A 17,859-nucleotide genomic window follows, 5' to 3' on the forward strand; every position below is an offset into this window, starting at 1 on the left:
ACATTTCAGCAAACCCTCTCTAAACTACATACCTCATCTCCACAAGTAAGATCTCTCCAACTAACCTGTTAGCACTCCCTTCTCTGATGGCTTTGCTTCCGCCCTTGGGTAAAGTACAATTCACTATTTCCTGCTGTGCTTCTCATAGTGCGCCTACCGCTCTGTGAGCCCGTCCCTCCCCAGGACCGACCCTCCTTTGCTGTGAACATACTGTCATGTTTATATATCAATAAGGAGCACACCCTGGTCTAAATCACAGCATCTATAGAGGATAAATCTGCACTTTATCATTACATTAATATTGACTGGGGACTGCTTTAAATGAAGAGCTACATGCAAAATTAGAAAAATAAAGTTTTGTTTTATGCAATGGCATTCAGTAGTTGAACATTGTAAACAAAGCTTTTCATGAACAGGCAGTTATAGTTGAGGTCTTTGATCTTTTGGACAAATGTTTAACTCTTAAGCCAAATAAAGAGGAAAGAGGTTTTATTAAGAAGGAAAGTGACAAGATCAGGGTAGTTCAAATTCATCTTAAAGCAGACATCATGACCTTAGATCAGAAATATCCTCTCCAGAGAACCCTGCTGTCACTTCCTTAACACAAGGGGAAGAATTCTTCAAGATAAATTACACACACTTTACAAAAGGTGGAGCAACCAAACAGAACTTTCCTCAAGATGACAGATTTTATATAAGCACCTCTTTGAACAAAGATGTCAATGTGTTTTTTCTTTGCCAGTTAGGGTTTGGCTGTTCACTATATTGTTGCATAAAGGCATACATCTAACAACATCAATTTAAAGTCTGTTTAGCACTTTAATTCTTGTTAACACAAGAGAGAAAATTAGATTTTTGAAATACATGGTGAACATTGATTAGTTGTTCAGCCCAAGATTCTCATGTGTTGGTGTGTGTATCTTTCAAGGTTGAGATGGTTGATTTTATTTTGAAACGGTACAGGAAACAAAAGCAAGATTAACTCAGGTAACTTGCTTCCTGCTATTGCTACTTTATATAATCAAGGCAGTTAGGACATGCCTATAGACAAATACAGTTAGGGCCAGAAATATTTGGACAGTGACACAGGTTTTGTTATTTTAGCTGTTGACAAAAATATGTTCAGAAATACAATTTATATATAATATGGGCTGAAAGTGCACACTCCCAGCTGCAATATGAGAGTTTCCACATCCAAATCGGAGAAAGGATTTAGGAATCATAGCTCTGTAATACAGAGCCTCCTCTTTTTCAAGGGAACAAAAGTAATTGGACAATGGACTCCAAAGGCTGCAAGTAACTCAAAAGGCCTTTCCCTCGTTAACCTGTAATCAAGTAAGTAGTTAAAAGGTCTGGGGTTGTTTCCAGGTGTGTGGTTTTGCATTTGGAAGCTGTTGCTGTGACCAGACAATATGCGGTCAAAGGAGCTCTCAATTGAGGTGAAGCAGAACATCCTGAGGCTGAAAAAAAAAAAAAAATCCATCAGAGAGATAGCAGACATGCTTGGAGTAGCAAAATCAACAGTCTGGTACATTCTGAGGAAAAAGGAATTGACTGGTGAGCTTGGGAACTCAAAAAGGCCTGGGCGTCCACGGAAGACAACAGTGGTGGATGATCGCCGCATACTTTCTTTGGTGAAGAAGGACCCGTTCACAACATCAACTGAGGTCCAGAACACTCTCAGAAGAGATGTATCTGTCTCTAAGTCAACAGTAAAGAGAAGACTCCATGAAAGCAAATACAAAGGGTTCACATGTAGATGCAAACCATTCATCAATTCCAAAAGTAGACAGGCCAGAGTTAAATTTGCCCAAAAACCTCAAGAAGCCAGCCCAGTTCTGGAAAAGTATTCTATGGACAGATGAGACAAAGATCAACCTGTACCAGAATGATGGGAAGAAAAAAGTTTGGAGAAGAAAGGGAACAGCACATGATCCAAGGCACACCACATCCTCTGTAAAACATGGTGGAGGCAACGTGATGGCATGGGCATGCATGGCTTTCAATGGCACTGGGTCACTTGTGTTTATTGATGACATAACAGCAGACAAGAGTAGCCGGATGAATTCTGAAGTGTACCGGGATATACTGTCAGCCCAGATTCAGCCAAATGCTGCAAAGTTGATCGGACGGCGCTTCACAGTACAGATGGATAATGACCCCAAGCATACAGCCAAAGCTACCCAGGAGTTCATGAGAGCAAAAAGGTGGAATATTCTGCAATGGCCAAGTCAATCACCAGATCTTAACCCAATTGAGCATGCATTTCACTTGCTCAAATCCAGACTTCAGACGGAAAGACCCACTAACAAGCAAGACCTGAAGGCTGCGGCTATAAAGGCCTGGCAAAGCATTAAGAAGGAGGAAACCCAGCGTTTGGTGATGTCCATGGGTTCCAGACTTAAGGCAGTGATTGCCTCCAAAGGATTCGCAACAAAATATTGACAAAAAACTTTTTTGTTTGGGTTATGTTTATATGTCAAATTACTTTTGAGCTCCTAAAATGTGGAGTGTTTGTAAACAAATGTGTACAATTCCTACATTTTCTATCAGATATTTTTGTTCAACCCTTTAAATTAAACGTTACAATCTGCACTTGAATTCTGTTGTAGAGGTTTCATTTCAAATCCAATGCGGTGGCATGCAGAGCCCAACTCACAAATATTGTGTTACTGTCCAAATATTTCTGGCCCTAATTGTAACTGTTTGGGAGGGAATAACTGTTTCTGAGTTTGGCTATGTCCACACAGCAGGCCTCAATGCTCAATTCCGATTTTTTCCTTTTGTCTAATCAGTGTAGAATGTTGATAAAAATTCCAAGCAAGGTGGCCAAAAGAAAGGCCTTCAGTTTGTTAGAAAATGACATGCAGTTTCATAGAAGAAACACATGCTTAAAAGGCAGAGTAAACTAATTCAAATTAATAATAAAACTACAAATTGAGGCTTGTGTGTTTGTGTTATCATCAAATACCTTAAAAAGGCCACCATGACGTCTAAGACCTTGCTGTCAGTCAGTGTTTTTGTTACCCCTCCAGGGGTTTTGTTGAAGACAGACTGGGGTTGTAGATCATACTTTCCCATGATTGACCATGGCAAAGTATGCAGAAAACAGGGTTGTGAACTGTTATATGTTCTCAGGACACCAGAATGGAGACTTTGTTGTGGTTGAGAAATTGAAATGATATCAAGCAGTCATGTTGACTGTGAGTAATGACGGCAGCAGATCCTGCTGTCACGTTTGTTGAGTGAACCCAAAAGCAGCAGGCATGTAAAGAAGAGTTGAATTTCTCTTGTGAATTTCAATGAAAAGACGAACAAACCTGCAGCACAATTCAAAAAGGTAACAAAAAACAGAACCATGAAACCTGGAGGCAAGGGGGATGATGACAGGGAATGAACGAGAAAGGTGACGAGAGGATCCAGCGAATAGTGGGTAAGAAAGATAAGCTTATTTACTGGAGGTAGAATACTGAGACAAAGGATTTAGACTGATGAGATAACAAGTTGCAGGTGAGCGTGATAAGGAGGCAGACTGAGGATAGGAAAAGAGTAAGTGGCACTTAGAGTAAGGAAGAGTACACAAGAGAAGAGGAAATAAATGTAACACTAAAGAATGGCTACACTAACGACAAAAAATTAGAGCAACAAAGACTAACTAACAAAGAAACAAAACTAGAAACATCCAGAAGAATGAACTAAAGGAAAAGAGGAACAAGACAGACCTAACTAAAATAGGAAAGTAACACAAAATAATAAAACTAGAATGAAATCAAGCTACTAAAACAACTCAACAACCTGGAATTCCAACAGAGACAAGGAAATTAAAAAACAAAAAACACATGCATGAGGAAAAGGAAAGTCATGTCTGCTTTTATTTTTTAATTACGACAGTTTTGGTCCAAGATAACAAAGTTATATCCTTTACAGATGAGGTGCTTGCTCAACTGCTATTAGCGAACACACCCACCCTTATTCCACTCCTTCCAGCCATTTCCTTCACTGCAGCCAGACTGCTGCTTCATTTGTGTAGACTGTCCAGAGTCCACAAATACCGCTCTGCTTTTCTTCACCCTCAGCACTAATTCGAGTGACGACCTTGCATACTAAAGGTAAACAAAGTATTACTTTTCATTGATTTAAGCAGCAATACCAGGAGACCTTTTGTTTTATGCTTTCCATTTCCTGAAAAGGGCAAGATCAAAGTATAATTCCATCTGAAGCTTGTTTGGAGTAATCTGACATAAGAACATTGTTTACTTAGGTTATTGAAAACCCAGCAAAGGGTACTTGAACCAGATATTTAGTATCTTCCAGAACATAAAACATTTCAAATGTAAACTTTATCTCTGTGATTTAACAGTTTTTACCACTTGAACTACAGTGCTTATCACTGACCAACAGATGCATTTATGTTACATTTCTCTTTGTGTGAACACTATTTCGTAAAGACAAACTTATCTTAAGGCCATGGATCACTTTGCAACATAGGTGAAGAAGTCTGCCAGTGAAATCAACAAAATAAACTGCGCTTGGGTGTTGGACTAGAAGGTGGTGTATATATTTTAAATGCATGCAATGAAAAGTTTTGCTTCTTGAGTCATGTTCTTCCTATAGACAACAAATAAAGAGGCTGTTTGCTTGTTTTTAAAAAATATATTTTCTTAAACTAAACAGTAGTTGTTTTTCTTCAGCAGCACATCTGCAAAACAGCCACATTCCAACAGCCTCTCCTGGTCCTGCTCAGACATGTCGCTCCATAGCTTTGGGCTTGAGCCACTCTCCTGCCACGCCTGGAACAAAGACAGGACTCGTACGTGAAACTGCATTCATACCAACATTTAACCATTTTTGTGGGATAAAATGTTTCTACCCTTGATATTTTTTCACTATACACTGTTGGCTTATTTAAAAAACAAAAAGGCCAGTTCAATTCCTGTGTGCCTATGCATTCTTCCTGTCCTTATTGTGGTAATGTTACCAGGACAACCACATGGAATCCAATTATCAATAGAGGAAATGGAGTGAAAGAGCTTTAATGCAGACATGTAGCTGCATTTCAGCTGTGGGATATTATTACAAAAGCTTCCACTATAGAATCAATACCCAATGGCTTGCTCTACAGCTCACTCCTGTGTTAGTTGGAATAACATAAAATTGCTATTTCTGATTGCTGTTACTTTTATTGACATTATCAAATACTGTAAGTTTGTGAATCTTTGTTTGAAATTCATGTGCCGGTCTTGCTAGATTTTAAAAGTATATTTCAGCAATGGACTATTTGTCACTGGATGCTTAACAGAATGTTCACAGAGAACATATTTTTCATGCTTGCTATATTCAGTTTAACATGATAATAATGGGCAACTGGACTTTATCACATAGAACAACTTAGGAATAATTTATTCATAAAGAACAGTCATTATTTAACCATTAGCTGTAAGCTCTTAGGCTCTATCATCTAAAAGTCACAAGCTGACGTTTAGGCTTTGTTTATGATAACGGGGTAATTTTTTACTTCACATGTTTACTGCCTCATCAATCCAATGAGAACCAGCAAGAATCTACAATGAAAAAAGAGATTTCTTACAGGCCTGGTCACTCTGGTTGCGGAACAAGTCATTAATAGTTTCAAGCAGAACTAACTAAATGAAAATATAAAATATTTAAAATATTTATATTTTTCTTTGTCTAAGTAGAAGTATTTTTGAACAGAATTGAACAGAAAGTAATGCAGTACAAACTCTAAAAGCCCACATCTGCCAACCAGAAATAGTAAGATAAGAAAAATAATCAAAACAACAGTAAGCAGATTGATTAGAACTGAAGAAAATTGTGGTTTCACCACAGCTGCCTGTGGTTTTCTCGATAATACATTTCAGTGTTTCTTTGTATTAACATTACAAGTTTGAACATGCATTCTTGCAGAAATTGCTGTAAGTCCTAACAACAATGTGGTGAACATTTATGAGAAGAAAGGCAAAGACTGGCATAAGATTCACGAGCTGACTGAGCACAGTGGACGCATCACAGGTACTGTTACGCCACCTGAGGAGTACTGCATTTCACTGGTTTACACGTGTTGTGCTATAAGATGTGGACCTATTGTGTATGTAAAGGAGACAATAAATACCTTTTTAGAACCTCTGTTCAAGAAAAAGTTTGATGAAGGACATTACACAGATGTGTAATATTAACGTAATAAATCTAGTTTTCCTCCAGATAACTGGCAATTTAAGACTTACAGTGAAGTGTTTTTGCTAACAGGAGGATCTGCTGTCCACAGGTGTTGATTGGGCGCCTGTGTCCAACCGTATTGTGACCTGCGCCTCTGATCGTAATGCCTATGTGTGGACTCTGAAAGATGGTGTGTGGAAGCCCACTCTCGTCCTGGTGCGCATCAATCGTGCTGCCACCTGTGTGAAATGGTCCCCGCTGGAGAACAAGTTTGCCTTGGGCAGTGGAGCTCGGCTCATCTCTGTCTGCTACTTTGAAAAGGAGAATGACTGGTGAGCAGGCTTAGGATGATTATGATGACACCAAACAGAGGTTACGCGAGATTTTTTGTTGTCTTGCATTTTTGATGCTGTCAGTCCTAATGACTGACAGCAGTTGTATGTGATAAAGTCCAGTTACCCATTATTATCATGTTAAACTGAATATAGTACTTTTCAGGATTTCTGTCAGTCAGAATGACTGACAGCATCAAAAATAATTCCATCATATTAAATTTATACACACCAATCAATCCAAACCAATCACATGCTTGCTATATTCAAGCATGTGATTGAATATAGCAATCACATAACTCTTCCATATGTTGTCAGCAAGATGTATTTAATTCACTGTGTGAAAAGATGAAAAGGAAACAAATATATATACAGTGGAAAATGGAAAAAAGTTATGTTACAGTAGTACTATTGGAAAGACTAAACATTAATTTATGCCACAAAGTGTAATCAAATACATTGGGAAAGACCTTTTTCATGTACTATTTGCACATTGACCTTACAAAGCTGTTTATTTCCATATTTATTGCCAGTCTTGACATGATTTGTACTCCATAATCTTTTAAGTGTGGAGCATTATTTGACAAGCAGATTGTTAGGATTTTCAGCAGATCAAATCAGAGTTTTGTCTATCTCAGGTGGCTGAGCAAGCACATAAAGAAGTCCATCCGTTCAACAGTTCTCAGTCTGGACTGGCATCCCAACAACATTCTACTGGCAGCTGGGTCTGCAGATCTTCACTGCAGGTAAGACCAGACTCCTACCTTTATATATTAGCTAAGAAACAAAAACATTCACATTTTTTGTGACGACCCTTTCTAACTTTTTAAAAATTAGTGTTGCGATCTGAAAATGTTCATTTAATTACCGGAGATCAGTGTAGCTGTTAAAGCTGCTGCAAAACTGCTATAAATCAACAGATACTATAGCAGCTCTCTGTACTTCTCAGGATTTTCTCAACCTACATCAAGGACATTGAGGACAAACCAGGCCCCACAGCATGGGGGGCCAAGATGCCTTTTGGGGAGGTGCTGCTGGAGCATAAAGACTGTGGTGGGTGGGTGCACAGTGTCTCTTTCTCCCCTAGTGGGGACCAATTGGCCTTGGTGGCTCACAACAGCAGCCTCTCTGTGGTTGATGCAGCACAGGGGAAGGAGTGAGTATAGTTGTTACTTCATCTGAAAGACCAATGAGTGTTAAATAATGCAGTCAATGTTGTATTACAGCCTATCCCATCCTTGTACTCAGGGTTACCCAGCTCACCACAGACCTTCTGCCACTGCTGAGTGTTCTTTACGTCAACCCTACAGATATTGTTGCTGCGGTAAATTATACCTGCTCACTGCTTGTATGGATTGTGTAATACAGAAACATGTCAGTGTTTGAGATATTCAAATACTGGAGAAAATCAAAAAACTTACTAACCTGGGATCCTGACAACTACCAGTAATTTAAAACTTTAAAAATGCATTATGAACGCAAACATATTTTACCTGGTGGCTTTGACTGGATTTGTTCTTTGTCTATTTCAGGGCCACGACTGTTGCCCTTACCTGTTTACCTACACAGGTCCACATGCCCTGGAGTGTGTGAAGAAGCTGGATATCCCAAAGGAGACATCAAAGGGCAGTTTGTCAGCCATGCAGCACTTCCGTAACCTGGACAAGAAGGCCACTGAGGAGGATAACAATGAGTTGGAAACTCTTCATCAGAACAGCATCATGTAGGAAACACTGCCTCTTTCTCTCTCTCTCCCTCTCCGTTCTACTATCGTCATCAAACTTTAGTTAAACTATTTATATTTAGATAGATTGAATTCAATTTATCTGGCCAAAATTTAAAATATATACATATCCTCTAAAGGCACTTTGCAAAAAAATAGTTAATTCAATCCAATCATACAGGCAGATTCACAGTTAATTTCATACATTCCAATTTGAATGTATGAAATTAAATTAAATTAAATACAATTTCAGTTAATTATTTGAATTGGTCAAGTTATCTAAGAAAAGCCATCAAGTCAGTGACTTGCAATGTGAACACTTGGACAAAACCCATCGAGGCCTGATGTTCTCTTGCAGTGCAAAGGTTACTTCTTCAATGGATAGTGGTTGGTCCAGCATGCTTGATGCAACTTGACAGTGTTGGAAATCTTAATGCATCCTTAAAGTTATGCATGTCAGTGTCATGAGAAAAACAGACTTGTATAATGAGGACTAAAATAATCCAAAAACCAAATTGATAGGACCTGCTCACATCTCATCTCACATCTCCTTTCATAAAGGCGATGCAATATAATTAGTGTGCATGCAGCCTACCAGCCTTATTACCATGCTCTTAATATGTAGATCTAGTAAGTAAGAGGAGACGCATTTTGCCAAGATCTGCGGTTGTTTGTGTTTGATTTTAGGTTTTGTCATTTGTGCTCCTTAGGTTTTTCTATTAGTTCTCCCTCATTTACATTTTCACTTACTTCTTTAGTCTAATTTATTTCTTGTTTCTAGTTATTCTTTGTCTCTCTAGTTCACTCGTCTTTCTATGTTTTGGTTATTCCTTACATTAGATTAAATTCCTGTTCCCTGTGCATTCTCCCTCACCCTCCTGTGCCAGATCTTTCTTTCCCTCTTGTCAGTCTGCCTCCTGCTTCCATTACTCACACTTGCAACCTGTTAGCAATCAGCTCAGTTCCTTTGTTCCAGCAGTCAATCTCCCAGTATTTGATCACATCTTTGTCAGTCTATACTCACTGGTTCGTCTTGTCAACTCCCATCTCTTCCCTGTGGTCTCCCCATGTCTCCTGTCTTTGCTTTGGATTTCTTTTGTGCATTCCAGAATTTTGCATATTTGTAAGTTGGTTTCTTTATTTTCCCTTCCTTATTAAATCTACTACTAAACTTCAGGTGTCTCACCTGCTGCTATTGGATCCGCTTTAAAACACACCATGACAGTTTTGAGGTCAAACACAGTCTGTAAATCAGCCCTGCATTTTAAGGGATTGGCAGAAGCTTTATGCTGCCAAGTATAAAGAAACTTCTGCATCTTAACCAACCTGAACCACTTATAAGTGAGGAGAGAAAGAGATGATCTGATCTTGATGAAAAGCTTTTAAAGATTTTCACAAGAATTTGAGATGGGGCTAGAATCAGACTGGCTTCAAGTGATGGTGTCATCAATTGCCTTTGATGAAATTTAGCATCTGGTAAGAATGATGTATTGTCAATTTATTAAGCACTCCAAGACATAATGGCACCAAGCAGTTTTGGTTTTCAGTATTCTTAAAACTGTAAATTGTGTATACAAACTTAAAAAAGCATGGCACTAATATTACATTTTATTTAAGATAACAGGCACAGATCTGTAATTTCACTCCTTTTTGACTGACAGAACATCATGGAAGAACAGAGTTCATGAGGTGAAGCCTTGTATTGTATGAACCAAGGAAACGGTATAAGTTGAGGTAACTCAGCATCACTGAGTTACTTGGCATCACTTTGGATTCTTACAATGCATACCTTCTGCTCTGGCGCAACGCAAAGCCACTCCTTGACAGTTTTCCTGTAGTTCATGTCAGTCAGCTTTGGGTCAAACTGCCGAGCAGCAGTTGAAAAACATGAAAATAAGAGTGAGGAAGGCACCTGTTTGGACCTGTTAGAAAGACAATAAACATTTGAAAAATATTTAAACATGCTAAAATATTATGTACTGGTTATAGGTCTGAGAACAAACATAGAAACCGTACAGTTCTACTTGAACACTAACCGTTGAATTAATAACAGTTAGTGTTCATAAATATGCATCTTATGTTAGTTGACATATCACATTCTATCACATTCACCTAATAGGTCAATGTGATAGTTATTTTGCATCTAAGTTTTTCTATAATTTTAGACTTTCAACATTTGGTCAGTATTTGGGAGGTACGACTGGTTTGACTTTTGAAAGCATTTCTCACAACTGTAATGTTTTGACCTGCAGGCATCTGTGTGTTGTATCAGAGGAGAAAGCCAAAGTGGAAAAGTACAGCAGTGTAGGCCTGGATGGAGCTATGGTGATCTGGGATTTGAAGGTACAAAGTCAAGTTAAAGCTTAAGCAGCAATGGGCAGCCCTTGCTGCTCAGTGCCATTCCAACCTCAACTGCTGGAGCTCTCGAACCTCTTCCACCATCCTGTCACCTATGTGAACACTCACATCATGACATCTTCAAGAACCTGGGGGAAGTCCTTGCCGATCATTCGCCATAAAACACCCTTCCCATTTACTGGAAGGGTGGTTTTCAACCCAACTTTAAAGACTTGCCGCTAGATTTGTATTAAACTGGACGGAAGGTGAATTGTAAGATTCACCAAATGTGCTACTTCTCAAAGAACTTTGAAAATGATGTGTGTTTGCATAGGTGACAGGATGGTGGTGCTAGAGTTTTATTTTGAAAGCCTCCCCGGATGGAAAGTCTCCCTGGATGGGGGGAAAAGAGAATGTTCTAAGTGGGGGACAGCTGAGTTCGGTAACAGCTTATTGAAAGCGGAAAAGAAATAAAATGTCTGACACAGAAAGATTATTCTACAAAGGAGAATCACAGTATCTGGACGCCCACAAGTCTAACACAAGTACAAAGTGTTCTAAAACTACGAGTCCAATGTGTTCCACTATTGTTCGTTTTAGCTCAAGGCTTGAGGCAAAATTAAAACTATTAATGACTCTGTTGTTACAGTATTTGACATTATTATAACACTTTATGATAAAATTTATAACTGGTGCTACATTACAGTTTACCTGACAAAATGGAACATATTAATGACAATTATGGTCTCCTTTATGTTCATGACAGGTGTTATGCCATGTTTATGACAGTGTCATGTCAGTCTTATGCACGCCCCTTCAAAAACGTTACCACGTCCTGTTGTATGATGGTGTGTTGGGCTGGAAGCATCTCCAAGGCTGACGTTTTCAGGCTGGAGAAACAAATCAGGCAGTTCAGTTGGCACAAGGCTGGACTGTCTGGCAACAGTGGCAAAGAGGAGATTATTGTAGAAACTCTTGATTATTATGGATAATGCTTGCCAACCTCTCCACACTGTTATTAACAGCCAGAAAAGTGGGTTCTGTGGCAAAATGGCAAAGTCCAATCCTTTGTAATTAGATGATTAGTTTGGTGCATCAACTTTGTACCAAACTGGATATGAATGACCTTTATTAACCTCTAAGAGGCAAATAGAATTATACTGGAATTTGACTCCAGTGGGGCCCATGGAATACTCCAACAGTCATTTCAATCTGGAGAGACTCAGGCGGAGAAAAGGGAAACAATTAGAAGAGTTTATTCTAATTCTGTATTCTGTATGCTGAAAGGAACGCCCCCCCCCCCCCCCCCCCCCAAAAAAAAAGAGGTCGATGCTGGGGCCGAGGCTGGAGAATCACAGACAGAAAGCACTAAAGGAGAAGAGGTGCGCTGGCTTAGCTTGCATTGTTAAGGCCCAAAACTGAAGGAGGTGACGTTATGATGACAGGAGGGAAGAGAGAGAAGGGAAGGCAAAGATCAGCGGGAATGTAGCGGGGCAAGGGATGGTCGAACGCACAGCGCACATGGCATAGGGATTCACAGAACGCGGGGCAGGGCATGGGTTGGCCAGAACGCAGGGCAGGGCATGGGTTGGCCAGAACAGGGCATGGGTTGGCCAGAACGCAGGGCAGGGCTTGGGTTGGCCAGAATGCAGGGCAGGGCTTGGGATGGCCAGAATGCAGGGCTGGGCATGAAATGCACAGAATGCAGGGCAGGGCATAGGATGGCCAGAACATGGGGCTTGGGATGGCCAGAACATGGGGCTTGGGATGGCCAGAATGCAGGGCCTGGGATGGCCAGAATGCAGGGCCTGCGATGGCCAGAACGCAGGGCAGGGCTTGGGATGGCCAGAATGCAGGGCCTGGGATGGCCAGTACACAGGGCAGGGCTTGGGATGGCCAGAATGCAGGGCTGGGCATAAAATGCACAGAATGCAGGGCAGGGCATAGAATGGCCAGAACATGGGGCTTGGGATGGCCAGAACATGGGGCTTGGGATGGCCAGAACACAGGGCTTGGGATGGCCAGAATGCAAGGCATGGGATGGTCAGAACGCAGGGCCTGGGATGGCCAGAATGCAGGGCATGGGATGGCCAGAACGCAGGGCAGGGCTTGGGATGGCCAAAACACACGGCAAGGCATGGGATACATGGGAGACAGGACATAAAGTATGGGATGCTGGTAGATGAGAACTAGCTGGGGATACTGGAGGACGAGAGAGGAAGGAACGCCAGTGGAAGACCAGTTGGGGATGTGGTGGGGTATAGGAAGGAGGGATGAGCAGTGAGGGGATGGTGGGATGATGGGAGATAGGCTGGAGGCCGATTGGGGATGCTTCAAGGCGCGAGGTAGAGGGACACTGAGAAGGAAAGATAAAGCTAGAAGTTAACGTGAGAAGCAAGAGGTAGATTCTAACTAGGCTTTCTTGAGGTTAGAAGGAAGAGATTAGAAGGGGAACCCTAAGAGCAATGGACTGCTCTTTCAAGAAGAAAGGATACAGCGAAGGAGAAGATGGATTAAAGATGCGGGCAATAGATGGGTTGCTCTTGGAAGAAACCTGAAGACAGAAATGTGGAAGTCAAAGAGGAAGGTAGCATCGCAATATGGGGAAGGAGCACATGCTCGGATAAGGTAAACCAACCACCACCAGTGAATTGCACCACCAGGACCATTTATACGAGCTATGGCGATGGAGCGTGCAGCTTTAAATTTTGAGTGTGCAATTCACTAGTGGTGTTTGGTTCACCGGTGGTGGTGAGAGGGCTGGACAAATATAAGATGAATATGCTGAAGATGACCAGCATCCAAGCTGCTACAGGGTTGAGGAGGGAATTTCCTGGATGGCTGCAGATATAGCTGCTCCTATTCTAAATGACTTCCCAGAGAAATGGCTGTGGGGAGATTGTTTGTGACAAGGAGCAGTCTGAGGTGTCTAAGGAGCTAAGTAGCAGTCATAGGTGAGCCTTCCGGGGTGTGGAAGAGGGATTCAGAGAGGAAGCTTAACTTGCGTCTAAGAAGAGCGAATTCAAACATAGCCAGAAAGGGGCAAAAAGGACCATTTATAAGAGCTATGGCGATGGAGCGTGCACCTTTAAATTTTGAGTGCTTCAGGGCTAGACTGTAGAAATCTGGGTGGAACTTCAGATCTGCGACAGCTAGGTCACTAGAGGGGATGAAGCGATAAGTAGTTGTACATTTCCACAAACGAAGGAGTCTGTAAAAAGCTAGGAGGAAGGAGCTATACAGGCCTGCGCAAAGAGTGACGAGCAATTTTTTTAAGATAGGGAAGGTGATAGGTTTGTGGTCGTCAGGGAGCGTCAGAAGCTGATTAGCAAAGCCTTTCAGCAGAAGTTTAATGACAAGGTTCGAAAAGAGACTAAGAGAAGGGGCGGGGGCTGGGGGGCTCGTGAGGTTGATAGAACTCGGTGAAGTTGATAGAAGAAATTAATGAGCTAAGAAACTGCATATATAAGAGTGCTTGGAACGAAGATGAACGAAACCGTAAGTCATAAAGGTGACAACGGTGCTAATGAAGACAGGGAAGAGAGGGATGCCGTGAGATGAGCAAAATGTACTAAATTTGCACCAGGCGAAGTAGTAGAATTTAAGCGTGGAGGGGGCTAGACCACTTTTAATGTAAAATTGAGGAGATTGGAGCAGAGGTTGGAGACTGGAGGGGCGTCATTCAGGGAGAGATCCTCGAAGGGAGGAACAGGAGTCGGGAGGAGGTCGGCTGATGGGCAAAGGCGACAAAAGATCTGAAACTGAAGGCGAGAGAAAGTGCCAGCGATGGTGTTAGAGTGACCTGGAATGTGGCACGCCGATGGAATGAAATTCTTAATGACAGAATGCCAGGTGATGCAATGTAAAAAAGGCATGATAGATATGGAGAAGGAGCGACCTTTATTAATAGCTTCCACAATGGCTGCGTTGTCGCAGAACGCAACAATCTGCTTTCGTGCCCAAAAGCTGCCCCAGAGCCGGCAAGGCATGGCGATGGGGGCTGAAGAAGGCCGAAGACTCAGTTTGGGGAATCAAAGAGGGCCATTTCTCGGCGAACAACCTACCCTAAAAATACTCTCCGAACACTGCGGATGGAGCAGCATCTGTGTAAAAGTCAGCAAATAGAATGACGACATCATGGAAAAACGAAATACCATTCCAATGGCTGAGTAGTTTGGACCAGAAGGAGAGATCGGAGCGACAGCCGTCGTCTAATGAGACTTGATCGAGTAAGGAAGAGACCGAATTAGCTAAGTCCAGCTGTCTGGAAATAAATGAAAGCCCTTGGGGAATGATGCACATGGCAAAGTTGAGATGCTCGAGCAAGGATAAAAGCTCGCATTTAGAAAGTACTGGGGACAAGAGGTGGGACTGGGAAATTTCACGTATGTGGGATAATTTATCTAATTTATTCATTACAAGATGCAGGTAATGAAACCTGCACCTTCTCAGAGTCCAGGGAAATGCCGAGAAATTCTAACTTCTTGGATGGACCGACGGTTTTCTCCTCGGAGAGGGGGACGCCGACGCGATAGAACAGCTCCTTGAGTTTCTGAAGGTACGGGGACGTTTTGAGGGGTGGGTTGAAAAGGAGGTGAAGCACGGAGGGAAGCCTAACAATGTTAAGAAGAATCCAGCAAAGGGCTTCTGATAACATGTTAAATAGGCGGGGGCTGCGCCTGCATCCAAATGTTAGACGCACAAAGAAATAAAATTTGATGTCCCACTTAGCGCCTTGAAGGTGCCACTGAGAGGGATGGACACGCAAGATCTTATAGGCGTTGGTAATGTTGGCTTTGGCCAGCCACGTGCCCTGCCCATTGGATTCAATGAGGGTGATGGTGTGATCCATCACCCTATAGAGAAAATGGAGGCTTAGGGATAAAGAGAAAACTGAGGCTTAGGGATAAACTGAGGCATCTGTGGTAAATTGGCATTGATGAAGGAAAGCACAAATGGGAAATGATCAGATGCCTTCGTTAAAATTATTGCAGGTGGGAATGTTATTAAATACCTGCACTTTTCTCCTTTAATGGGGGGCCGAGATTGAGGAGAGGCTGCGGAGGTGCGGTGACGGAGAGACTGGGTTTGAAAGGGAAAGGGGGACAAAGCACTCTGATGTCCGATGGACCCGCACTGAAAGCATGAAATGGATTGCATGAGCATGAGAATTTTCATATCCAGGACAGACCAATTAGAGCTTAGACAAGAGTGGGAGAGGACTGCGGCAGCTTTTGTTGCAAAAGCTTTATGATATTGATCGAACAGCGAACGGGCATATATCATGATTGGCAATAAGAGCTAAATAAGCGTCTAATTCGACTCTGTTTAGGAGTAGGTGGAACAGATGACATCTCTACACACCCTGAAAGTTGCTAGGAACTGGCCAATAGAATGATCCTTCGAGAGGTGGGGATCGGAGGACTTGAAAAATTTTCGGATGAAACGACGCGTTGGTCGACTTTAGGGGAAGATAAAAGAATGGAAGCCAGATGAATGTTCTGTCCTTGAAGTATCTTAGAACATAGCTTGGGAGAAATGTTTGAACGTTGAGGCATGTAGGGTGTTCTGAGAGGGGGCGCCGGATGGTCCTCCAAGGGGGGAAGCTGAGGGGCAGACCGAGAGTTGGCGAGTATGGAAGTGGAGGAAGCTGAGGATGGGTAGCTGGTGTCCAGAGCATTGTGATGGAGGAGAGCTGACAGGGAAGAAATGGAACGCTGAAGAGAATCCATGGAGTTAATGAGCGCTGATGTGAGGAGGTGGGTCTGGTCAGAAGGAGGAAAGGACAGAGAGCGATGACCTGAAGACGGGCCTGGGATGTCTGGTGTTGGATCTGAAGCGTGAGTGGATGGGACCTGGAGCCGGAGGTGTAGGAGGCTCTAGTGACTGAGAAAGGGGGAGGCGGCTCTCTTCCCGCTGACTAGTAGAGGCGAAGGGGTGGGGGTGGACAAAGGGACGGAGAAGAGTCACCGAATGGCAGGAGAGTGGTGAATGAAGCTACTTGAGAGGACCGGAGGCCAGGGGTGAGAGCAATGCCTTTAGCTTGGAGGATGGAAGTTGGGGATAAAGGATTTGGACGTGAGGCCAGACGAACACTGTGGCGAATCAGGGAAGAGGTAGAGGAGCCGGGGGCCCCAGAGAGGCCACTGGATTATCCGGTAGAAGATCGGACTCGAATTCGGACATAGAGATTGCGTGCTGCTTGAGCTCTACTGGAAAGTGGAAGACGCCAAGGATGGAGGTCCTTATCAGCTGGGACTTGGACAGTGATTGGACGTGACATATCTTGGACCAACGTTGATTAATGTGATGACCAGGTGGCACCGGTTGGATGATGAAGGTGGGGTTAGAAGAGTCTTCCAGTTTGAATTTGCGCCTAGGCTTCATATTTCCCTGATATGTCATCTGTATCGGATTGTTTGTGCATTATAGGAATACTGGTACACATATTGGTGTGGTAGTTTCATGACATCACTTATGCGCCTTTCTCTCAAAGTAGAAACTGGGGATTATTAGGTGACTCCTCCAGCTTCTCCCTGTGTATAAGGTTGAAACTGTATACACTAACCCATGATAACCACTCATGATGCATTCAGAAGCCTATAGGATGTCCTCACCATGAAACAGGAAGTGAGAATAACTCCTTTGCACAATATCAGTTTTTAGCCAAACCTTAGAGATTTTTTGCTGGGTTTATACTGAACTGGACTGATTGTCATTTTCAAGATTCATCAAGTGCATCTCCAAGGGAACAAATGAGAGCATTTCTGACAGCAATGAATGGCAAGGCAGGAAAACCTACAGCCACCACAATCTCATAGCAGCTGTTTGCTGCTGTAATGATCATTATTATTGCTGATAGATAATCAAAACACTATTTTAGTATCATTTGACATGTTTTCTTCCTTGTTTTGCAGGATTGAATCAAGACAGGACTACTTTTTTCTAAAGGATCTGCAGAACCAATTCATTGTTTTCATAAACAGTTCGCAGTCTTTTGTTTTTCCTTTGAAGAACTGGAAAATACTATCATCACCAGGAGAGCTGTATTTTTATGTGGATGAAAAGAATAATAAATAAAGCTTTCTTCCTATTTTATATTGTAGCATCATTCTGTGGAAACAATCCTTCAGAAATGTATACATCAATTACATAACATTCAGTTTCTCATTGGAGACAAGACAATGTACACAGTGTCATTTATCATGTCTATGGGTAAAGAGTTTTTTTTTAAATCCAAGTTGACAAAAGTCAGCCAGCAACTTTTCAGGAATTTCTCTTCCAGACAGAGAA

At 42.1% G+C, this 17,859-nt stretch overlaps 1 protein-coding gene across 2 annotated transcripts; it reads left to right on the forward strand.

Moving 5' to 3' along the window:
• Positions 1 to 3,965: 3,965 nt before the first annotated feature.
• zgc:86896 (uncharacterized protein LOC415190 homolog) lies at positions 3,966 to 17,664 on the forward strand. 2 transcript variants are annotated; one of them, XM_055024485.1, is made up of 10 exons: positions 3,966 to 4,109; positions 4,692 to 4,810; positions 5,926 to 6,030; positions 6,284 to 6,506; positions 7,145 to 7,252; positions 7,456 to 7,662; positions 7,755 to 7,830; positions 8,039 to 8,229; positions 10,482 to 10,572; positions 17,484 to 17,664. In XM_055024485.1, the coding sequence occupies exons 2-10, from the start codon at positions 4,747 to 4,749 to the stop codon at positions 17,487 to 17,489; spliced, it is 1,071 nt and encodes a 356-aa protein (XP_054880460.1). In that variant the 5' UTR covers positions 3,966 to 4,109; positions 4,692 to 4,746; the 3' UTR covers positions 17,490 to 17,664. The 2 variants fall into 2 exon arrangements, with proteins under 2 accessions (XP_054880460.1, XP_054880459.1); XM_055024484.1 differs by having other exon boundaries at positions 3,969 to 4,109; positions 4,695 to 4,810.
• Positions 17,665 to 17,859: the final 195 nt, after the last annotated feature.

This window comes from Poeciliopsis prolifica, unplaced genomic scaffold, assembly GCF_027474105.1.
Source record: "Poeciliopsis prolifica strain line A6 unplaced genomic scaffold, Auburn_PproV2 SCAFFOLD121, whole genome shotgun sequence".
Classification (NCBI taxonomy): domain Eukaryota; kingdom Metazoa; phylum Chordata; class Actinopteri; order Cyprinodontiformes; family Poeciliidae; genus Poeciliopsis; species Poeciliopsis prolifica.